This window comes from Pelophylax lessonae (assembly GCF_965119305.1).
Source record: "Pelophylax lessonae genome assembly, chromosome: 5".
Taxonomy (NCBI): domain Eukaryota; kingdom Metazoa; phylum Chordata; class Amphibia; order Anura; family Ranidae; genus Pelophylax; species Pelophylax lessonae.
The window spans coordinates 103,428,255-103,454,212 of record NC_138772.1 but is presented as its reverse complement, the minus strand read 5'-3'; the positions used below and the strand labels follow the sequence as shown (position 1 = coordinate 103,454,212).

Below are 25,958 nucleotides of genomic sequence, written 5' to 3'. Positions count from 1 at the left end.
AAAAAATATGGACAGTCTCAAGGCATTCTAAAATGTAAAAACTATTCAAATAGTTTTACACAATGCAGCAACATCCACACGTAGGACACCCAACATTAGAGGTGATTTATTCTACCAAAGCAAATACCCTTTTGCAGACTGGTACAGACTAGTATTCCAATGTTTCTCGTCTTCCACCAGCTTTTCTCCATTACTCAGCTAATGTGATGGAGAGGGGCAGGCCAGGCCATCCTTGGCCAGCCTTAGTCTGGGCTCTCTGTAAGTCATTGCCAGAATACTGAGGGTTGAAGCTTGTCTCTCTTACATCACTCTTTCATTCCTATCTATCCAATCAAATTTAAGCTTTCAAGGTAGGTTTCAATGTGATTGGTGGCCATAAAACTTTTTTTAATCTAATTTTTGTACATCATTTCATTTATATCATTTGTGACAGGCAGGAGTGAGAAAAACAAAAATGATATATTTTACACAATACGTCTTTGTGTTATGTACATAACTAACAAAAAATATCTTGATAAACTTTTCTAGTATAAAACAAATTTATTTTACACACCATCGTTAGGATGGAAAAAAGCTAAATAATAATTTAGCATGCATAAGTAGAGGTATTTCTTTATAAATACAATATACAAAAATACAGAATATAGTCATAATATCTCCAGCAGGTTTACCATTCATGAAGTAAACATATATAGAATAAGCACGAGTTGTTGGACGCAATGGAACCACTACCTGTCCTTAGTGTCAATATTCTGTGTCTTCAGGACGCAGGTGGGACAGAGTCTGTCTAATTTATCTCCAGCTTTTTAGGGAACTTTTATGGGAAAGAGCTGAAAACCTCACTGAGAGTCCTTTGAAAAATAAAAGAATGGGGCTAATGGCACCTGAGCAAAACGTGGAGGTCTCCATGATGTAGACACTGGTCAACTTAGTTAAAGTCATTTTGGGGAAAATGTTCTCTTTATTTTCCATTCTTTTCTAAGATGTGATGAAAGGGAGTCTGGCCCCCATGTACAATACTGCAGCGGCTTGACGGACCTTGATAAAGGCCCATGAGGGGAGGAAAGGGCACAGTCCAAGTCTCAGTGTAGCTGATTGCTCTGCTGTTGGCTGTTGTCCTCCTCCTCAGATGTACAGTCAGTCGAATGGTGATAGAAGTGCTTATCATCTTGATGCTCGTCATCCTCATCCTCCTCTCGGTCCTCCTCCTCTTCACTGTCTGTATAGTCCCTAGGAAGGCGGCTGCCTGTTTTTTTAAGTGATTCTCCTCTGGAGTGATTGTGGTAGGATGGGCTCTTCTCCTCCTGATTGTCTTCTTGGCACTTGTCCTCACAGTTGCCCTTGTTTCCTCTATGTTGTTTCTCTGCATCTTGGACAGCCTGCTCCTTGGCCTTCTTGCTTCTCTTCCACTTCATACGTCTGTTCTGGAACCAGATTTTTACCTGTTGGGAAAAGTGGAAATGGTTATCAATGGAACAAAAGAGCCACCACCTATTACATAGGCAACCATCCAAAACCAGTATGGATGGTGATTGTGCAAATGCTGTAGGCTTTTATGATTTATATTTCAACTATGGGAAGTATTCACCAGTTATTTGCAGCTAAAATGAAATTACAATGTATTTTCATTAGATTTACTTTAAAGTAGAACTATACTGCATCTGATCACCACAAACCAAAAACGCAATTTTATTATTTTTATTATTCTAAGCAACCCCTCCCCATCCATCCATGTCTCTATGCTTTATTTTGTTGAGAAATCACTTTGAAAAATGCCCCCTAAGCCGTTCAAGCTGCCGCCATCTTGAGTAAGGGCACATGATTCATGTAGCACGTACTTCCTAGAATCCATCTACCCTTAGCTCAGGTATACAGACAGGAGGGTGTGCTTAGCCAAGAAAACCCCTCCTCCCTTCTTGAATATTAATGGGATGCATGATATCATTTGACTAGGCCCGAAAACCAGGAAGCAACTGAACGAATGTAAAAAAAATGTTTACAACAGGTAAATACCTTCCTATATATTTACTAATGCTAGCAGCATAAGGTTTAAAATAGATAATGTTGATTGAGAGAGTTTAGTCCTGAGAGAGTTTTAGTCCAATAGTAAAGTACAATTGCTATACCTTGCACTCTGAGCCAAAGGTGCAGCATTTAACATGACTACAGCACTATACATAAATTATTTTAGGGTTTTAAAAACATTAAAGGAACCCTGTATTGAGAGAGATATGTAGAATAACACTGCCAATCTCCTTCTGACAATGCTAGTTGTTTGGCTGTCATACTGATTCATTTTTTTAAGGGTTTGGTTAAAAGGTTGGTTAGGTAAATGGTTAGAATGTTCATATAGCTTACTGAGGCTGAAACTCTGGGAGCTGTGACATCACCCAAAGGCCCCCATAGCCTAGCTGTTGTTGGTGCTCCCTCCTTTCCCCTGCAGCAGCCGCTCACTGACACAGGAGAGCCAGAGCTGTGGGATCACGTGACCAAACTGGAGAAGATTAAAAAAAGGTAAGTACACACATCTTTTTCATACAGGTTAGGCAGGGTAGTTAATAGGAGGGGGCATTTTAAGTATATTTCGCTCTGCTTTTTTTCTGCTTTAACTACTGTGCACTGTAGTTTTACAGATTGTGCAGAATGACATATATATATATATATATATATATATATATATATATATATATATGTGTGATTCTGCATTTCCGGGTAAGGGGGGCACATGCACATGCCCGCTTGGCTGTGCTGTCACTGGCTCCAGCACATGCCAAACAGCGGTTCCTGGCTAATGATTTATGGCCGGAACCTGACGATCATCAGAGGGAGTGACAGGAAGGAGCTATGTGTATGTACGCAACACAAATCTCTCTTCTGACAGAGACGATGTGCTGGTTTTTGTTTTCCTGCAAAGCAGGGAATAAAAACCCACCACTTTGCTTAGTAGGCACAAATGTAACCCTTTAAATGCCCCAGATGTTAACACCTTTCCAGACAGTGACATTAGTACAGTGTCAGTGTATATTATTAGCACTGATCACTGTATTAGTGTCACTGGAGATCTCAGTGGTAGTTAGCCAGTTCCCACAAAGTGTTAGTTAGTGTCAGATTTCCCGCTGTCCCTCTATAAGTCACTAATCACCGCCATTACAAGTATAAAGTAGATAAATAAATATACCAGTATATATCTCATAGTTTGTGGACGCTATAATGTTCACGCAAACCAATCAATATACACTTATTGTTTTTTTTTTACCAAAAAATGTAACAGAATTCATTTTGGCCTAAATATATGAAGAAATTAGATGTTTTAACTTTTCACGCTGGCGCCTCACAGCCCTTTAAGAGGTTTATGACACTGGGAGGCACGGCGTGGTTTAAGAGCACATGACTGGTGTCAGGGCGGTAACATAGTCTGAAAACTCCTGATCGCTGCTTGCTTTTGGTTAGGCGCCGGTAACTGTTTTGGGAGTGCGCAGCACGCACGCTGTCTTGGCACAGTTATTTGGGCAGCATTTTACACAAATATGTGGCCCCTTGATGCCAAGCACCAGGCACCGAGAGGCTGCATATTTGTGTACGTCCGGATGTATTTTATAACAGAAAGTAAAAGTAAATAATATTATTTTTTTATTTTTTTCTAAATTTAGGCTCATTTTTGTTTATAGCACAAAAAAAATTAAAAACCCAGTGGTGATTAAATCCCACCAGAAGAAGAGAGCACTTCGAACAGCGTTCCCGTTTCAATGGGCCTCAGATACGCTGAAATACTTAGGGATACAGTTAACGGCAGATCCCGCGGATCTCTATAGAAAGAATTACCTTCCACTTGTAGGAAAGATTAAAGCAGATCTTAGAATATGGCAGCTGTTGGCAGTGACGTGGTTTGGGCGCTGTAGCGTTATTAAAATTAATGTGTTACCCCGTATTTTGTATTTAATGCAGACAATTCCAATAGCAGTTCCAAAAGAATTCTTTCAATCAATCAAGGGCATACTCCGCGCCTATATTTGGGCAAACAAATCCCCGAGAATTAAGATGCAGACGTTGGCCTTACCCAAAGTAAGAGGTGGGATGGGATTACCAGATATCCTGAGATATTACAGGGCGGTCCATATAGTAAGGGTGGTAGACTGGCACTGCAATAAACTTACCAAACGATGGGTGGATTTAGAGAATGAGGAAACAGGTCAGCTAACCCCCCCAGCCCCATGGTCGGTGTTCGAATCAAAAGACGCTATTCTCAAACATCCTACAGTGGGAGCGACTATAAAAGAAACGAAGAGAATTCAGTCGCATTGGAGGGTAGCCCCGGGTATATCTCCGATGACACCGATCTTGGGGAACCCGGATTTTCCCCCGGGGTGTATAAATGCCAGACTCCGTAGGTGGGCTCAGAATGGTAAAAGGCGCCTAGGTGATATATGGCAAAATGGGCCTATGCCCTCCCTAGAAGAACTTAGGACAGGTGCAGGAGAATCGCTAGATTATTTCAGCCTTTATCAGTTGTATAATTATATTAGATCAGTTCGGCAGAAAGGGTATGCACCACGAGAGCTAACGGATCTGGAAAATATGTGTAGAACAGGTAACGCGACGGGCCATTTGATCTCAAGGTTCTATACACAATTGTCAGAAGATGAGGGAGACCAACAATTGCCGATTATCCAAAAATGGGAGCAGGAGTTAAATACCGTGTGGTCAAAAGAGCAGATAAATAAGATCCTGAGATTAGTTCACCAATCGTCACTAGATTGTAAGATCCAAGAGACAGGGTAAAAAATTCTAACCAGATGGTATAGAGTTCCATTACTATTACACAGAATAAAAGAGGCGGTCTCAGGAAAATGCTGGCGGTGTGGATTGGAGGACGGAAATATGGTACATATTTTTTGGGGATGTAAAAGAGTGCGGCCATTTTGGAATAAGATAGCAGTGGCTATAAAACATATAGCCAACGTGGATATACTAGAGGACCCCCGCGTTGTGCTTGCTGCATTTGACAGGAAGCTCAGTGCGGAGCTACAGGAAGTCCCTGACTCTGCGTCTGTTGAATGCAGCAAGGGCATGCATACCTATTTTCTGGAAACAGACAGTGATCCCAACTTACGAGTTGTGGTGTGGGAAGGTCAACGAGATTTTTAAGATGGAAGAACTGTCCGCCATATTGGGAAATTCAGAGGATCAAGTTAAGTTGAGATGATGACCCTGGGTGCAATACTTGGAAGCCAATGCTTCTTAAAGGGAGTTTAAGAGAGGGTCACCCTGGGCGGAGCCTGGTCCAGGCTGCGGGGGGGGCGGTCCCCATACCCCTTCTGGCGTACGGTAATATAGTATGGAATACATCTTCATACAAAGAAATGTTGGGAATGAGTGCATAAAAGTATAAAAACTTTCTTTTTTGTTTCTTTTTTTTGTTTCTTTTTCTGTTTTTTTTTTTGTTTAATTGGGGGGAGGAGGGAGGGGGAGGTAAGGGGGTGGGGTTTGGTCAGATCATGACAATGTTTGTTTGAAATGTATGTATATATAAAAAATCACCAAAAAAGATATAAATTAAAAAAAAAAAAATCCCACCAGAAGAAAGCTCTATTTGTGGGGGGGGGGGGGGATTATATAAATTTAATTTGGGAACAGCGTTGCATGATCGCCAGTTAAATTAGCTCAGTGCCGAATAGCAAAAAATGGCCTGGTCATGAAGTGGGTAAAATCTTCCGAAGCTCCAGAGATTAAAGCTGAACTCCTGGCGAATAAATACCAATCTGAAATACCTATATTGGAAATGCTTTACCTGGCCAAAGATCTGCATTTTCATCCAACTAGTCTTGGGACTTATACAGACCTGCCAGACAGCAGAGCAAGAATAGTGACCTGACTTTATACTACTGCAGTTAAGCTTTGTTAAGCTTTGTTACCTTCCTGTGCCCAACCTGTAAGGAGACACTGAACTGGAAGCAACAAACTGAAGGAATCAATCAGCTGCTCCCCCTGTACTTTGCAAATTCATAACACCTGATTGGCCCATAGAGCTGCCTCCCCCTCTCCCAATCTGGGTTCTAATGTATAGAGCATGGCAAGAATTGATACCTAGAAGAAAGTAACGTTCTTTCACAAATTTAATATTAAGCCCTGTACATGCGATCCAAAAACTGGATGACAGATCATCCATTTTTTTTGCCTGCTAGTTGCATATTTAACATGAAGAGTTTAATAAAGTTCCGAAAATTCTCGTACGACAGAATAAAAAATCGGAAGTGTAATGTGTTGTAGCGTATTTGTATTGTGTTTTCGAACAACAACTGTACTGATTAACGAAAATCGTACGACCTGGGATCGTACGGGAAAAATTTCCATGCTTGTTCAATCCGATAATATCGGATGAACTGCCGTGATTGGCTCTCGAGAACTGTGTTCTAATGATCCAATTATTGTATTATCGCTTCAAAAGCTGTATTTTTTGTTGATTTTAAGATTGCGTGTATAGGCTTTTAACCTCCCTGGCGGTATGATTGTTTTTCGATTTTAGGTGCTGAAAGCGGTACAATTATTTTGCATGTAATTCTTAAGAATGAGCAGCCCAAACCAATTATCTACTTATGATTTTTTTTTACTGTGCATTCTTCTCTATAACATCTCGGGTATGATAAATTTTGAAACACAAAATCATAAATTATGATATAATAAATAACTATAAATAAGTTAAAGTATGTATGTATATATATATATATATACATATATATATGTATATATATATATACATATATATATATATGTATATATATATATACATAAAAACAGTAAAACTGCAGGAAAGGGCACTGGGGGGCAAACTAATGTGAATTTATTTTATTTTGCAATGTATCAGTGTGTTTGCTGCGTTTTACTTTTACTTTTGAATTTGCTGCCAGTTCCACCCCCCTGCAGGCGTCACATCGCAGGAGACGGAAGCCGGGGCACAGAGAGCATCGGGAGGAAGATCCGCCGCCGCACACCGCCGGGATACATCACTGGATCCCGGGGACAAGGTGAGTACCATCTCTTCCAGGATCCAGCGATCTTCCTAGCAGTACCCCGAGTGTGGCTCGGAGTTACCGCTTTTGGCACTGAAATTTAACCCTGAGCCACACTCGGGAATACCGCTAGGAAGGTTAAGGTGCATGTAAGTAGTTTTAGTAAATAATCAAATAAGAGGGTTTTTATATCTGCTTGATGTACAGCTTTAAAGCAGTAGTATCCCCTGAGTACAAAAAAAAAAAAAATACAAAAAAAACCCTGCAAAAAAATGGCATAATGTGCTAGTATGCATCACATAATAGAACATTATGAAAAACTTACCTTAGAACGAAGCCCCCACACGGTCGCCCAGACACTGCTAAGAGAGCTGTCATGTTCCCTTGGCGTCTCTTCCGAGTTTGGCGGCTCCGGCGCTGTGAGTGGCTGGAGCCGCGTTGACGTCACTCCCGTGCATGCGTGCTGGTGTTCACTTTCCGACAAGGAGCTCTGAAGGTGCACCGCTGGTGTCAGCAGCTGCATGCAGGGTGAATATCTCCTAAACCGTGAAGGTTTAGGAGATATTCATTTTACCTACAGGTAGCCTTATAATAGGCTTACCTGTAGGTAAAAGTTAAAAAGCGGAGTATACTACCACTTTAAAAAAAGATTTAAAAAAAAAAGAAAAAAAAAATATATATATATACATACATACATACATATATATACACAGATACAGTAAATGAATCAAATAAGCTCATGCATACAGAGCTATGGGGTTTGACAACAATAATGCTATCTGTAGGATAATTCTTTCCAAACGTTAATCATGCTGTAACATTTGGGTGAAATGTAGTCAAGGTTGATGACCGTACTGTAAGAACATCTGGTGTGAGGCAGAGAAAGGATTTGGCAATGGCCGTTCTGAGCTACTAAAACTCCAAGGCTTGGACTCCGGCCTAGTGTGACTGTTTTATTGAAGCCGGGTTCATAACTGTCACTTGAACCAGAGTGAATGGTCTTTGATATTACCTCTCGGCTGGGTTGAACACGGCTCTGTCTGGCCAGCTTGGTCAATGAAAGACTCATAATAATAAATGTAATAATAAATGAGTGACAAAATGTAGTCAAAAACTAGTATTTGTTACATCACTGAACCATACAGTTCAGGTTTAACAACGTACGTCTGGGGATCAAAATCAATAAACACATTTTCTGCATTGTACTACAGTTTTTAACCTCCCTGGCGGTATGATTCTTTTGGATTTTAGGTGCTGAAAGCGGTACCATTATTTTAGGTGCTGAAAGCATGTAATTCTTGTGAATGAGCAGCCCAAACCAACTGTATACATTTATTATACATATTATATATATATATATATATATATATATATATATATGTATGTATACATATATTATGTATACATATATTATATATATATATATATACGTATATATATATATATATATATATATATATATATATATATATATATATAATGTATACAGTTGGTTTGGGCTGCTCATTCACAAGAATTACGTGTGTATATATATATATATATATATATACGTGTGTATATATATATATATATATATATATATATATATATACATATATATGTATATATATATATATATATAATATGTGTGTGTGTGTGTATATATATATATATATATATATATATATATATATATATATATATATATGTATATGTGTATATATATACGTATATATATATATATACTGTATATATATGTATATATATATATATACTGTATATATATGTATATATATATATATATATACATATATTTACATAAAAAGTACAGTAAAACTGCAGGAAAGGGCACTGGGGGGTAATGTAATGTAATTTTATTTTATTTTGAACGATATCAGTGTGTTTGGTGCATTTTACATTCGAATTTGCCGCCGGTTCCATCCCCCGGCGGACGTCACGTCGCCGGAGACGGAAGCCGGGGCTCGCAGACGATCGGGAGGAAGCTCCGCCGCCGCACACCGCTCGCAGACATCGCTGGATCCCGGAGAAAAGGTAAGTAAAACCTCCTCCAGCATCCAGCGATCTTCCTAGCGCTACCCCGAGTGTGACTCGGGGTTACCGCTTTTGGCACTAAAATCTTACCCCGAGTCACACTCGGGAATACCGCTAGGAAGGTTAAAGAAAACCAATCCTTTTCAAAGCAAGCTCAACATTTTCTTGGCATGACTAAATCAAGGTAGAAACGGCTTCAGCATGACTAAGTTGTTTATGAATAGTCAGCAGTGGAAAATCATTGGTTTTGGCACCTTTGTTTAAATACCTAGTTCTCAGAATGAGAGATATTACCAACCAAACAGAAGTGTTTTAGGGCTCTTTCACACGGTCCGCTCTGTAGGCAGATCCGTGTTGCTCAGCAGGGATCGATCCGCGATCCCCGCTGAGCCGGGCGGATGACAGCTCCGTCTCCGCTTGCAGAGCGGAGAGGGAGGTGTCTCAGCACCCGCTGCCCTCTATGGGGGATCGGAGGAGAGCGGACCACTTGTCCGCTCTCATCAGATCCGCTCCGCTCCGATTACTGAACAGATGGAAAAATAGGGTTTCCATCCGTCCAGATTTTACGCACAGGATCGGATGCGGATGGCAGCGGGTGTCAGCGGAGGTGTCTCCGCTGACACCCGCTGCCCCATAGAGCTGCATGGAGGATCCGATCAGATCCGCCTAAAAAACTGACAGGCAGATCTGATCGGACCGCCCGTGTGAAAGAGCCCAAACTCAGCTAATTATGCCAGAGTTTTTTTTTTTTTTTTTTTTAATTTAGAAGAGAAAGTCCTCTGCAAAAGACAGGGTGGCGGCTGGGAGGATTTGTACTTTGGAGATCAGTTTATGCAATGTATATGTATGTATATCTATTTCCATGTAAATACAGTAAACCCCCCTCCATTGCGGGGGTTACGTTCCGGACGCACCCGCGAAGAGTGAAAATCCGCGAAATAGAAAAACCCTATTAAAATACACTGTAGGCATGTTTTTTTACCGTCACTGTACTTTTAAAAACATTTTAAGGTCTTTAAACACACTTTTAAGAGCCCATTCACATTAGCGCGACTTGTCAGGCGACTTGTCAGCCTGACAGGTCGCGGTATGTCGCGGTCCATTGAGTAGTACAGGACCTGTTCTAATAGGAGCGACACAAGTCGCTCCGACTTAGAAAAAGGGTCTTGTACTACTTTGGGGCGACCTGGAGGTACTTGCATAGACTTCCATTATGTGAAGTCTCTGCAAGTCGCGCCGAAGTCGTGGTGCACATCGGTGCACGCGACTTCACAGGTCACCCCCCAAAGTCGTGTCGCGCTAGTCTGAATGGGCTCTAAAACAATAGAAACTCATTTAAACACATAAAAGATGCTGAGAGACAGAGCAAGAGCTATGGAAAACACAAAAATATTTAATTTTCAATGATTTATATAGTAAAATAACACTACAGAAAAAAACGCAATATACCGGGACCGCAAAAACTGAACCGCGATGGAGCGGGGGTTTACTGTATATCTGTAAATTGGTGCTATGACCCATAGCAGCCAACACACAGCTTACTTTACTGGTGTCATCTTAGTGAATACTGCTATTGGATGCTGTCTGCCATTACTACATTATGGGGTTGATTTACTAAAACTGGAGAGAGCAAAATCTGGTGCAGCTCTGCGTGGTAGCCAACCAGCTTCTAACTTCAGCTTGTTCAATTGAGCTTTGCAAAAAAAAAAAAGAAAGCTGATTGGCTACCGTGCACAGCTGCACCAAATTTTGCCCTCTCCAGTTTTAGTAAATCAACCCCTATTGGTACATCTTCAAGAGGCTTATTCTTGACCAGTAACTAAATGTTACTTAACTGGATAAAAATGAAATGCAATGTTCACCCAGACATTTTACAGTGTGTGTGGCATACTATAATTGTAAAGGAAATTGTGTACAATCAGATTGGAATGAGTGTAGCCAGTTTGACACCCATTGGAAAGAACTGCATTCCACTATGACCCCTGCTCCTGCAAAGCTCTGACTTCTTCTATTGTCCTACAAAAATTACTGACACCCAGTGGAACCTGAATAAATGCTCCATAAACCCCGCACAGTTGGGTTGATGTACTAAAACTGGAGAGTGCAAAATCTGGTGCAGCTGTGCATGGTAGCCAATGAGCTTCTAACCTGAGCTTGTTCAATTAAGATTAAAGATGCATTAGGCCCCTTTCACACATACGGTCCATTCAGTTCATAAGTTCAGCCACGTCAAAATGTATCAGTTTTCCATCCGTTTTTCATCCATTTTTCATCAGTTTTTCGTCAGTTGCTATCCGTTTTTCGTCAGTTGTTATCAGTTTTTCATCCGTTGTCATCCGTTTTTCATCCGTTGTCATCCGTTTTTAGTCCGATCCGTTTTTTTGACGGATGAAAAATAGGGCATTCATCCGTTCAATAAAACGGACATTGACGGAAGTGAATGAAAACGGATGTTAACTGATGATCATCCGTTGTCATCCATTTTTACATAGAGATACATTGATGTCCGTTTTTCATCTGCCAACGGATGGATGAAAAACGGACAAACGGACAGCATGTGTGAAAGGGGCCTTAGGTTTTGCACTCTCCGGTTTAAATAAATCAACCCCTGTGTATTCCAATGATCAGAAGGGTAAAGGCTCGTACACACTATAAGAAAATCGGGCGAATATTTTCATCCAAAGCATTTTCGTACGATTTTCGTACGATTTTCGTATAGTGTGTACAGAACTTTCGACAGCCGATTCAGAATTTTCGTAAGAAAATTCTCGAAGGAACAAAAATTTTCTCATTACGGGAAAAAACTAACGATTTTCGTTTAATGTGTACCCTTTTTGTACCATTTTTGTACAAGAAAAATCAGAAAAGAAAGACTGCGCATGATCAGAAACAATAAACAACAACAAAAAAAAAGCTTTTGTCGTATGAGAATTTTTGTTCATTGGTTCTGATTTGCTATGAAACAACTAGGAAAATCGGATGATCATTCGCCCGATTTTCCTATAGTGTTCACTCTGCTTAAGACTGGTTAAACACTCCTTGCAGAAATCCCACTGTAATTTGCATAAAATGTAATTTACTGGATTAGCAACAGAGGCTAGGAAAAGTTTTTCATCATAGATCACTTTTTAGAGGTTAAAAACGTTACTGCCAGTGTGAAAGAGCACTATGATAGGAAGTTTGTTACTGGTCAGATCACCAGCTTATGATAAAGAAAGAGAACTATAAAAAAGGAAACTAATACAACCACCACATTAAGGACTGATAAAGTTAACTAATGTTTGGTTTTGGTTTTATTACTGCTTGAAGTAAACTTTCTGCATTAACCACTTGCCGATCAGCCGCTGTACTTATACTGCTGTAGGTCGCCTCTGTCCCGCGAAAAACTTACCTGTATGTCATTTCGCGAGACAGCTAGTGGGGACATGCGCGCGCACACGCCGATTAGCCACAGGGGGAGCCAATCAGTGGGTCCGGCGGCCACGATGTCCACCAGGCACCGGTGATCACTCCCCATGGAGACAGAACGGCAGTCTGCCGATGTAAACACGGCATATCGCTGTTCTGTCAGTAATGAACATAGGGATCCTGTGTTCCTCCTATTAAGGAACACAGGTCTCTGTGTTCATCCAGCAAGCCCATCCCCCACACAGTTAGAAAGCACCCCCTAGGGACATGTTTAACCCTTTGATCGCCCCTGGTGTAAACCCCCTTCCCTGCCAGTGGCATTAGTACAGTAACAGTGCACATTTTTAGCACTGATTACTGTAGTTACGTCACTGGTCCCCCCAAAAGTGGCAAAAATGTCAGTTAGGTGTCCGATCTGTCCACCGCAATGTCGCAGTCCCACTAAAAGTCACTGATCGCCGCCATTACTAGAGAAAAAAATAAATGAAAATGACATAAATCTTTCCCCTAGTTTTTAGACGCGATAACTTTTGCGCAAACCAATCAATATACACTATTGGGATTTTTTTTTAACAAAAAATATGTAGCAGAATACAAACTGGCCTAAAATGATGAAAAAAATATATATTAATTTTGTTTATTGGGAATGTTTTAAAACAGAAAGTAAAAAATATTGTGTTTTTTTTTTTTCAGAATTGTCGCTCTTTTTTTGTTTATGGCGCAAAAAATAAAAATTGCAGAGGTGATCAAATACCACTGAAAGAAAGCTCTATTTGTGGGGGAAAAAAGGACATCAATTTTATTAGGGTACAACGTCGCACGACCGCACAATTGTCAGTTAAAATAATGCAGTGCCGTATTGCAAAACATGGCCTGGTTATTAAGGGGGTAAAACCTTCCGGTCCAGAAGTGGATGGCTAATGGTACAACACTCTACTGCTGTAAATGTTAAATACCAAATTTTACAGATTGAAATGAGGGAAAGGCAGCCAAGAACACCTCCAATCACAGGCAAAGTCAGTGACTACAAGTAAGAGTTTCCAGGTTACATTGGCCTGAAGAAGGAGCGCATGTGTCGCCATTTACGCCTGTGCCTCGTGACCAGGAAGTGACGTCACAGCCTGTTGGAGTTGTTCCCCTGCGTTCCACGAACCAGGGAAGCCTTGGACTACCTCCCAGCAATCCCCTCACTGTGTCAGCAAGCAAGGACACCGCCATCCAGGACCACCAGGACTGAGATGCAAAGACGTCCACATTTATTTTAAAAGCTTTTTATCAAGCTTACCCTTGTGAGTACGTTTTTATCACATTTATATTCAATTTCTTTCCTGCTGCACTTAGAAGGCGCTGTGTTTTTCTCTTCTTTTATCTCCAGGTTACTCTGACACTGGTACGGACCATGCTTACCCAGTGCTCACCCAACTCTATGTCTGTAGACAATGCCCAACTGCGCCAAACCTCTCCTTCCCAAGCATTACATAGGGAAGAGATAGTCAATTTTATTTTACCCAGCAAATTATTACTATTGTTATTCTCATGAATGAGGTAGGCACAGGGTGTATTTACTAAGCACCCCTTCCCTTCTCCATGGGCACAGACATGCATATGGGCCCTTCCCAAATGTATGTCTGTAGGAACTGTCTAGAAGGATGTTCAGTGGCCACATCATTGTTTCTCTGGCCAAGGCAGATTTATCGAAACAATAAATGACCATAGAAAATCCAACTAAGCTTCTATTTCTAGTGCTGATACAGAATACAGAAGACTACGGATATTTCCAATTAGATTTTATTATATGGGCAGATTTACATCTATACGTTTTGACATGAATTGATGCAATGTGATACTGTACATTTTTAATCTTGTCCTTAAAATCTGAAAGTCAATGCAAATGAAAAAAAAAGCATCACAAAAAGTTGTTTTTGTGGCAAGTGCACAAATACTGCGACAAACACCTCAAGCATGAATATTAGCCCAAAGCATTAGAAAGTACATATGTGTTACAATGCACTGCAAACCATTGTGCTTATGGCAAAGATTTTGTAACATGTCCAATTTTTGGGTGTGTTGGTGCATTTGAAGCCCATTGATTTCAATAGGTCACCTTGATGCAATGTATGTGACTTGACTTGACTTAACGCCAGTGTTAATTTCGTCAACTAAAATATTTTTCGTCTACTAAATTAACACTATTTTATTTGACTAAAATAGGACTAAAACGAAAACAATTCAGATGACTAAAATACGACTAAAACTAAAATGACATTTTAGGAAAAAGACTTAAACTAAATCAAAAATTGACATCAAAATTAACACTTCTCTGCTGGCCATTTTCTCCATCCAGAGCCTGTAATAATAGCACATTAAAGTGTAAACATGTATTGCACTACTCTATAAGAATAAGTAAGGGGTATCTACTGAGCTGCTGAAGGAGAAACAATTACCACTTCCGGACCGCCTGTCACAGTTTTACGCTACTTTGACATTAAATACCAGTGGCTATCTGCTGCCATAACCCCAGTATATTCTCACAGGGCGGGTGGTCCTCTTTCACATAAAAGTGGTCCCAGCGGCTGATTCGCCACGGGATCATTTTTATGGGCGGCTGGAGGGGTGCCCCCCCACCACTTCCCAGTTGTTTTCCCCACTTACTGGAGCAATTGGTAGCAAGGAAAACGACCCGGTCCTTTCAGGTCCTAGGCAGGAAGTCAAGTGAGGGCAAGATGGCCCCCACTTGACTCTATGGCCTTGGAGGACTAGAGCGATGTCATAAGTTGCTTTCTTCCTACAGCCTTAAAGGGCCCATTTCTTTTCATGCTGAAAAAAAAAGATTTTTTTTTTTCTTGCTTTTAAGTGTAGATGTGAGATCTGAGGTCTTTCTGACCCCAGATCTCACATTAAAGAGGATCTGTCTTGCTTAATTATATTACAAGTGATGTTTACAAAAAAAATATTTTTTTGAAGGGACAGTGTAAAAAGAAAAAATAAAAGGTAAAAAAATAAGAAAAAATAAATCATTTAAAGCGCCCCATCCCTCCGAGCTTGCGCGCAGAAGCGAATGCATACACAAGTTGCGCCCACATATGTAAATGGTGTTCAAACCACACATGTGAGGTATTGCGGCGATCGTTAGAGAGCAATAATTCTTGCCCTGGACCTCCTCTGTAACTCTAAACTGGTAGCCTGTAGAAATTTTTAAAGCGTCGCCTATGGAGATTTTTTAGTACCAATGTTTGTCGCCATTCCACGAGCATATGCAATTTGAAGGATGACATGTTGGGTATCTATTTACTCGGCCTAACATTATCTTTCATATTATAGAAACAATTTGGGCTAACTTTACTGTTTTCCTATTTTTTAATTCAAAAAAATGTTCCATAAAAGCTCCAAAAAAATTGTGTTTGTAAGACCGCTGCGCAAATACGGTGTGACATAAAGTATTGCAACAATCTCCGTTTTATTCTCTAGGCTATAAAAAAATATATATATATATATAATGTTGGGAGATTCTAAGACATTATGGTGTCCTTTTATGAAACGGAGATGAGCAGTGATCCTGCTGATCACAGCTCATTTCCGATCATTCTCAGTTTATGAAACAGAAATGATCGGGGGAGAACATGTTCTCCGCTGATCATTTCTTCACACAGGAATCTGTCATTGACTGACACAGAAACAGCCAGACTATGAAGCTGCGATCCCCGAACTTCACTGGCGATCTGGGCCAGAATTCACACTCCCGGGTTCACCAGCCTGGAGCTTGTTAAGCGGGGAGTGAAGACAGAATCGGGGGAGAACTGAGGGGGAAAAAGGAAGATTATGGACTTCCTTCTTCCTCGTTCAGACCCCCCAACACAGTAATCATGTCCCCCTGCCATATTTATGTATATATATACATGTATATATATATATACACATACATGTAGATATCTATTTAATGTGTATATATATATACAATGTATGTGTGTGTGTATTCAGTGTATATATATATATATTTATGTAAGGGGATTATTATTTATTAACCTCGTGTACTCAGCAGTGATAATTTATCTCTGCTTGTTAAAGCGTGCCAGGGATTTTCATACTACTGTAATCTCGCTTTGTCTCACGAGATTACAGACGCCCCATTGACTTCTACACAGATCTCCGAGAAAACCGTTCTCCTCTGATCACCCTGGGCGAACTGAAGTTCTCCGATTCATAAAATGGGTGCCAGATGTGATCACTTTCCCCGGAGAACTGTAGAGAAGCCAGTGGAGAAAAAAATTCACCCGTTCATAAAAGGACACCAATATCACAATTGCTAAATCTGTGTCTGTAGTGCATGTTTAAATCCTAATACCATAAATGATAACATATTATAAGATTTTTACTCCAGGAATATATAATTGGTTTGTAAATTCTGGAGAAATGTTTAAATAATGTATTACAATTTATCTAAACCCATTCGATTTGTAGTTGACTAAAATGTGAGATTTTATTCAACTAAAATGTACTGGAGATTTTAGTCAACTAAAATATGACTAAAACTAAAACCATTCAGATTGCTAAAATGAGACTAAAACTAAATTAGCATTTTAGTCAATAGACTAAAATATGACTATAACTAAAATGGCATTTAGTCAAAAGACTATGACTAAAAGTAAATTTAAATTAACACTGGTTAAGGCACATACAATTATTGTGCCACACAAATGTAAATGGCCTCTAAATGTTTCTAAAAAAAAAAAAAAAACGTAAACTCAAATTTAAAACTGCAGAACATGGGAATTCAGGGGAAGGAGGGATATCTCCAGGCAAACAAATTCCAGGGACAAAGCCTAGAACAGCCCCTAGGTAGCAGTGATAGCAGGCAGATATTTCACAGTAACTTATTCTAAAACACAGAACATGAAAAAAGCAGATTTCCCTGTTATAGGAGAATTTTGCTTTCCTTGTAGTTTCTTTCACCTTTCTTGTGTATATATATATTATATATATATATATATATATATATATATATATATATATATATATATAGAATATCACTTCTTGGAGTCTATACAGAGAACATGTTACCTGCACACATTGCCCTGCAAACCACATTATTCCCAATCCAAGGGAAAGTGCACAACACTGACCATTAAACTGCTCTATAAGGAGTCCAAATCTGATTGGTTGTCATGTGTTATGGCTCTGCTGACGTAGTGAGTTCTAATAGGCAGGACAGTGACTTTTCAGAAACCATGGTGACAATGTCTTTGGGATTTCAGACAATAGTAAATTTAGGAACAGCCTCAGAAACAAATGGGTTCATTACCTAAAACTAGAGAGTGCAAAATCGAATGCAGCTCTGCATGGAAACCAATCAGCTTCGAGTTTTTTTCCCTTTTTTTTTTTTTTTTTGGGCAAAGTTTATTTGAACAAGCTGAAGTTAGAAGCTGATTGGCTGCCTTGCACAGCTGCATCAGATTGTGCACTCTCCAGTTTTAGTAAATCAACTCCACACTGTGTAATATATTTGTTTCTCTCTGTATCCTATTGTATCCTATTTTAAATGATATCTGTAACTTGACTAATGTTTGATACAATGTTGATAAAAGATCTTCCAATTTCATACAATGCAAATGACACACAATCCTTGCAACAGACAAATGTAAGAAAAGGTTCCCCAGACTCCCAAATCCTCCGATCTTCACACTAGGAGGTTGGGTTGTCATTTCCCAACTCCCATCCATGGAGATCTTGCCGCCTTCTTAACAAACAAGAAGCCTGACAGTCCGAATTGTGAACATTTGTATTATTATGGACAACACACAGCTATAAGAACTGGGCTCATTGTTATAATTATTATTAACGGTTCACTGCTGCATGGAGGGATGTCACATCACAAGCATGCAAGCGCTGCACACACTGGTATGTATTAATGTATCTAGCATGTGCAAATAATACATGGAACAAGATCTGTACTGCCTTGTGATATATCTCTAGGTAAGAGCAAATAAAAAAAGATACAATAATACAACCAGCAATAACTATTTAGAGTCATAGCCCTGACCAATTAAAATAAGGTGTTGATGCATATAGCAATCAATACAGTCAAAGTTTATTTCTGATTGGATATTTGCAATCAACATCTTATTGACTGAGTATTGTCCCTTATTTAGCAATTTGATATTTTTGTCATCATTAAAGTGTTCCAATAAAAAATAAATAAACAATAATAATGCACTGTGCATGGGATTTACTTGAACAAGTTGATGTTAGAATCGGTTGGCAACCATGCACAGCTACACCAGATTTTGCACTCTCCAGGTTTGGTAAACCATATCTCTGTGTTTATCAACCTAAAGTAACACAGTATTCCCCTTTGCCGATATTAACCAGGCAAGTGAACTTACATGTTCAATCGCCTTCACCTTACTAGCTAAGTAGATCACCAGTTTAATAAAGCATAGGTCAAGGCAAAATAAAATAAAAGCATATGCAGTGCATCTCTGCAGTACCTATACATTTCCCCAAGTTGTATCATATTAAAGATCGTTCAAGTACAGAAAAATACCTGTTGATCTGCCAGAAATGCAATCAGCCCTGTCGTGGGCTAATACCCAGCATTTTTGTGAACTAATTGGTGTCAGCCCTGCCTAATATCTTTTGCCAAACCACTTAACAATGCCAACTCCTAGATCCTTACAGCATAAAGGCTAATCATTCTGTAGTTCTCGATAAGAAGTGACGACTTCTGCTGATTTATTAGTAAATCCGCCACTAAGCTCCTGTGTTTGCAGTAAATTGATCCAAGGGAAAGTGTCTGTGTGCAACCAAACCCTATATTTTCACTCTTTAGTCCTTATGTAGGAGGCTCCCACTGATCACCACTACTCTTCCATTGAGTATACATACTATATATTGTGGTGTGAAGGGGTGATAGGTGGCTCTATGTATTTGGGCAGCACTAACTCCAGGCAGCCAAGAACAAAGGGAGTCCATGTAAAGCTCCATCCTCCAGGTGTGATCTGATGTACCCAGCAGCTGTTCACATAATATACACAATGTGATGGAAAATGAAATGAATGTGATAAAGGGGTCTGGTACACTGCCCTGGACTGGATATAAAATATACTGTATAATAAAGGAGATTGGAATCCTAGCTCGGAGAAATGCCTCCACCTGTAATCTAACTTTACTAGCTAATGGCTCTATCTGTAATGCAGCTCGCCCAAGGAATTGCTCCAACTCTAAAGTTTTCTAAAATCATGGATCTACCTGTACTCTAATCTTCCAAGTAATAACTCCACCATTACCTTATATCTCCTAAGGCATGGATCTACCTGTAGCCTAATACTTTCAAGTAATAACTCCACCATTACCTTAGATCTCCTAAGGCATGGATCTACCTGTAGTCTAATATTTTCAAGTAATAGCTTCACCTTTTTATTTATCCCAAGGAATGAAGCTGCCTGTATTCTAATAAATACAAAAAAATCGAATTCAAGTAATAGTTCCACCTGTATTTTAGGCAATGGAACCCTCCTAAGGATTGCTACCACCTGTGATGGTGCTCACCAAAGACATGGCTCCACCTGTAGTCCAACTAGCTCACCTAGTCATATGCTGATAGTTCTATAGACAGACGGTGTAATAGATATGTTATCAGGTAAGTCATTCTGGTCGTAGATCAGATATTATACTGCTGAACCTTTTCTGGACTCAGTTCAGCTCACCTCTATACATTCCAATGACACCTTCAATAATTGTTAAACTGGTCTGATTTACCAAAAGATCCTTTATCTTCATCATTTCCAACAGCCAGCTCAGGGGAAATCTGTGTTTTATTGACTGGGATAAAAATGCCCCCCTTAGTACATCTCTCCCATAATAGCAATATTGTCTCACCGCATGTGTGCTGCAGCAAAGAAAACTGAAGCAAAACTGCATCAACTGCCCACAGTAACCAATCAGATTACAGTATGTCTATTAAATAAGCTTCAGTGTTTGTAAATCAGTCTACTGTTTTCTGTACTGCTATATTATTATCTCTACATCCAGACCTTTATATTAATATCCCCACCATATGTCACCCAGCTCCATACATTTGCTCTATCTGCCACACTGATTTATGGAAACCCCAAGCACAGGTAATGTAGCCTATTGGCAACCAGACAGTCTTCCTATTTAGGATATATAAGTAATATCTAGTAGGTTTCTATGAGCAACTGCTCCACTATCCTCAGAATTTTCATAAATTAACCCCTATTAGCTGATGTTTACAGACTCAACTAGAGGTGGGCAACTACAAAGCTCAGCATGCCCAGGTAACAGACTCTGCTCCCATCCACAGTTTTCAGGACCATGCAATCATTTTGCATGGTCCTTTCTGCTGACGAAAAGTAACAAGAATATTCACTGATAGGTGTTTAGATAGAGCAATTCCTAAATAAATCAGAATAATATACCAATTGTAATTTAATGGACCTTCAAATTTCAGGGACAGTTCTGAAGCCAAGGAAAGGCGGCCACATATGTTTAATATAACAGCATATAACACAAGCTCGCCTCTTCTGTTTTATATACTGCAAGTAAAATGTGCATCTTCTATAGTAAATCCTTGAGGATTACCCTTTATATATTACATTGGGGATTGCACTGTATATATTATACTGTGGATGTATACATTACATAGGGAATTACACATAGGATTACTATATATATATATATATATATATATATATATATATATATATATATTACACTGACCTAATATATAACTGGTGAAAAGGAGGCGATTCATTAACATTGAGCACTCCAGCTAAGCAACACACAATGGATTCATGCCAGCCATTCTGGAAGTACCTGGGTCTCTGTGAGCATCAACGATGTGGCCACCTCGAAACGTTTCGGTCTGGAGAGGTATTTGTTCAGCTTGAACTGGTGTTCCAACTCTAACAATTGCTGGCTGGTGAAGGCTGTCCTCGGTCTTCTGCACTTCCCCAGCAGATTGGACTGAGCCTGGGCTGCGGGGCAACAAACACACAGAAGGAGATGAGAGCAAGAAGAGCAAAAACTGCAAGAATGGCAACAATAATATTTCATAATAATAACAACAACAGCAGTAAGAATAATATTAATCATCATCATAATGCTAATAATAACAGCAGTAATAGTGCCACTACTACTACTTATGATAATAATGATAATAATATGAATAACAATTGTGGTAATAATAGTAGTAATATTAATAATATTGTTATTAATATTAATAATAATAACAACAACACTAATGATAATCTAAATAAAAAAAATAATTATAGCAATACTACTAATAACAATAACAAAAATAATAATAACAGCAACAATACTACTACTGCTACATCATTTATTATTATTTATTAAAAATATTAATACCAAGAAGAAAAAAGAATACAGTGAATATTATTAATACTAACATAACAGTAGTAATAATAATAAAAAAAATGTGACATATTACTTATCAGTGTTGAAATAAGGCAAAACATTATCTGGTCTAACTTATTCAAGTTTCTGTTTGCATACTGTTATAATAATGTTCTTAATATATTACTAAATTTCTTATTCTAACACTAACTACTATTCTAACATCTACTGTATTAATAAAAAAAACAATTCAAATCGAGGATAATATTTAAAATCACTATATATATATATATATATATGTATGTGTGTGTATTTATATGTATATATATATATATATATATATATATATATATATATATATATGTATGTGTGTGTGTATTTATATGTATATATATATATATATATATATATATATATATATATATATATATATTGAGAGATGTGTGTGGTTGCCTGGTGTAGTACACACGCAGGACTGCACTGTACTGAGCCGGGGGGACTTTGGCGGCGTTTGCGCAGCGCTGGGAGTACCGCCGGCTGGAATGTGTCTGCGGGCAGTTATAGAACATGAAAGGAGCAATGTGACGGGGGCTTTGATTTGTAATCGGCCTGATAAGTACTAGAGCCTTGTTGTAAGATGTAATTCCCTTTATCTGATAAACAGGGTGTTTGTTTTAACAAGGATCCTTGGATTCTTCTGCAGATAGCCCGAACTTATCTCATCACTGCAAATATCTGCCCTGGTAAAGGGACAGCACAAATGACATGGGGGGGGGGGGGGGGGGGGCAATAATGAGCACATCCTAATACAACATAGTACAAATACCACATCTCTAATCTCTATTCATTGTACAGGAATATGATTTTTTTTAAATGGCGTAAATTTTTATTTAAAATAAAGAAAAATAATAAATATAGCAAAATACATTGAAATGTGTTTAATAATTTTAAATGTATTTTAAGGAAGTCTATTATCTCTTATAATTTTCAGCACCTCATTTTGATAACCGATTTAAAATAAAGCAACTAAATATATAATAGTTGTTTTAAATTATTTCTAGGGCAGACTAATTATCTATTTCGATTGCCCACACCCCCCGTTTAGTTGCCTTAATACATTACAGCTTTAATTAAAAGCAATAGACTAAAGTGTCACATTGGGAATGATACACAGCACTGCAATAGGCAGTCGGGTGGTCTGCGGTAATGTTCCATCATTAGGCCTCCCTACGGGTCAATAGAAGAGACAGATATATGTTTATACACAATATATATGTATATATTATATACACATAAATGTACACACTGTTACTGGATTGCTGAAGGAATTATTCTTCCCACAGAGTGTTACACTATCAGATTAGGAACAGAGGGATAAAACTCAGAAAATTCCCTTTATTTCAAACAAGGCTTATAATGCATTTTGTTGTATCCACAGCCTGGAAGTCTTTACTACACAGTTATCCATATATTTATGAAAGAAGAATCAAATTATACACATAAGTAGTAAAAAAATTAAAAAATAATAAAAAAAAAAAAAAAAAGAACCTACATCACCCAGATATCCCTGTGTTAATATTCATATTTACTATCACATAATTATCCAGGTATTAAAATACGATCCTTTATGCTCACAAAAGTTATCTCCACCCACATCGAACCCGGTTTTATTAATTAAATAGGAACCCATATCATATAATTATCCTTATATTAATAAAATAAGAACCCAAATCATCATACTTATAATAAGATCGAACCTGTGCCATCATAGTTATATTAATAAAGAAAGAACCTATATAATCATATTATCCTTATGTAAATGACACAGGAACTCATATTTCCATCTATTTATCATTTTATTAATACAACCCGAGCCAATATTATAAACAGTTATCTATTTATTGATAAAATAAGACCCCATTGTCATCATTAACTAGGTTTTAAACTAAGAACCCAATAATCACATAATCATTGATGTATTAATCAGAGAGCACCCCTATATGATTACACAGTTAGCCGTGTATTATTAAATAGGAACCTTTTTTTTTTTTTTTTTAACAAGTCCCCCATTCACAATACAAAAGACATTTAAAGGGGACGTCCATCTCTAGGAGCAGCACACATCAATGGCTCCATCTATAGTGTGTAATGTGCTCAGTCCTATGGTGACCCAGCCTAGGTGGTGACCCCCTCCGACCACTAGAAAGCTGGACTGGTCTTGTGGTCAGGGGTAGGATGTCATACTGGAGGGGAATGGGTTGTAGGGGAACCGTACATGACTGGCCTGTCTTCAGAATCTCTCACCTTGGTGACATCTCCCAGTACAAACATTACCAGCTGACAGACAGCGCTAAATGGCCTCTTATAGGCTGCTAAATAGAAGGGACAGAGGAAGCCTGTCCAAAAAGGAATTCTCAGTTTAGCTACAACATCACCAAAAAGTCCCTGAAATCTACAGGAATGACGTCAGACGTAATGAAACAGTCTTCATTGTGTTTTATTACGTCACTATCTATCTATCTATCTATCTATCTATCTATCTATCTATCTATCTATCTATCTATCTATCACATAATAAAATAATTATCTATCGATAGTAGATATACAAACATAAGCATGTGACATTAAAAAGCAAAAGAATATAAACGCAAAACACTGGACAACTGATGATATGTTCATAATATATTAACCAATTAAATTATATTGATATAGTAACTATACACGCTAAACTGTATATGGCAGCCAGAATGTATTTCATTATGCTGAGCTGTAATGTATTAATTTATAGCTGTTATTATAATAGATTTAACAATAAAGTAATATATGTAATATATGTGTGTGTATATATATATATTAGTAAAGTAAATAAACCCAAATGTATTTGTACCTGTTCTTAAAATACTGTGAACATTATATATATATATATATATATATATATATATATATATATATATATACACACATACTTTTTTTAAAAAATAAGTGTATGAATATTGACTTCAGTTATCCATTCCTATTTCTATAAAGAAATGAGAAAACAAGAATTTGCTGATTTTGTTGCATGATTGAAGTGAATACTCGCACAATGTATTTCATGATGATTTTTGACTCCTTTAATAAATTATTATTCCTCCCTATTTCCATTTTCTAGTCATCTAACAATATACAGAAATCGAATTTTGGTTATTTTTTTAAATCCTATGTAGTTTTGGTTGTTGGACATTAGTGTCTGTTTTATATAAAAGTAATAATAATATAAGGTGTATTTCTCTGTATATTAATACCCTCATTGGAGGGTTGAGCCCCTTCTTTAATATCCAATCCATCACATTTTAGGTCTCTCTCTATAAATTGTCAGATTTGCCATCAGTAATAGGTGGTGGATGGCATGGTGGCATTCATGGTTTAGACTTGTCACTTTCGCCATCCCTGACTTGGCTGCTCCCCCTCCCCTGTAGTGACACTGGTGACAATTTTGGCAGTTTCGCAATCATAGGTGGTGAATGGCATAGTGGCATTCATGGCTTAGACCAGAACCCTGTCACCTTCTCCATCACTGGATTAGCTGCTCCCCCTCCCTGCAGTGACACCAGTGACAACATTGGGGTACTCACAGTTGAAGTCTGCCATCTTGGGCAGCATCATGCCTGCGGTGGAGGCTCGGAGCCATTGGTCCAGCTGGAAGGTGCCAGCACTAATCTTGATGGGGTCCATAGGGTGGCCATGATGGGCCCCCTGGATCTGGGGGTAGGGGTAGGACAGGGCAGGGTGCTGCCCCGCTGCCAGGGCTGCCGCTGCTGAGTAGCTGTAGACGGGGTGTCCATAGAAAGCCTGAGGGGGGATCCCCGCTCCTCCTGGGGGGTGTATGCTCATCATGGAGCCGGGGTGCTGGTGGCTGCTCAGGAAGCCAGGTTTGGGGACCAGTCCACAAGTCCTGGGGGGGGATGGGGTCTCCGTCCTCATGTCGGGGTGATCAGAGGGAGGACTGCCCGAGGACGAGGATAACGAGGTGACCAGAGCCAGGGGGGACGTCTGAGCCTTGGGGGGCTCTATGGCCAGCAGAGCATCGATCCGGAAATTCTTCGACTTTTCCATCAATCCTACTGGATGGGAGCAGACACCCCGACCGACCGACCGACC

The 25,958-nt window shown here is 38.9% G+C and overlaps 1 protein-coding gene across 1 annotated transcript; it reads right to left on the bottom strand.

Moving 5' to 3' along the window:
* Positions 1-1,082: 1,082 nt before the first annotated feature.
* On the bottom strand, positions 1,083-25,958 carry MNX1 (motor neuron and pancreas homeobox 1; the record flags this gene model as incomplete). The annotated part of the gene is made up of 3 exons (XM_082257795.1): positions 25,433-25,958; positions 21,279-21,439; positions 1,083-1,442 (listed from the first exon to the last, which is right to left on the bottom strand). Exons 1-3 carry the CDS (start codon positions 25,911-25,913, stop codon positions 1,083-1,085), a joined length of 1,002 nt encoding a protein of 333 aa, XP_082113921.1. The 5' UTR covers positions 25,914-25,958.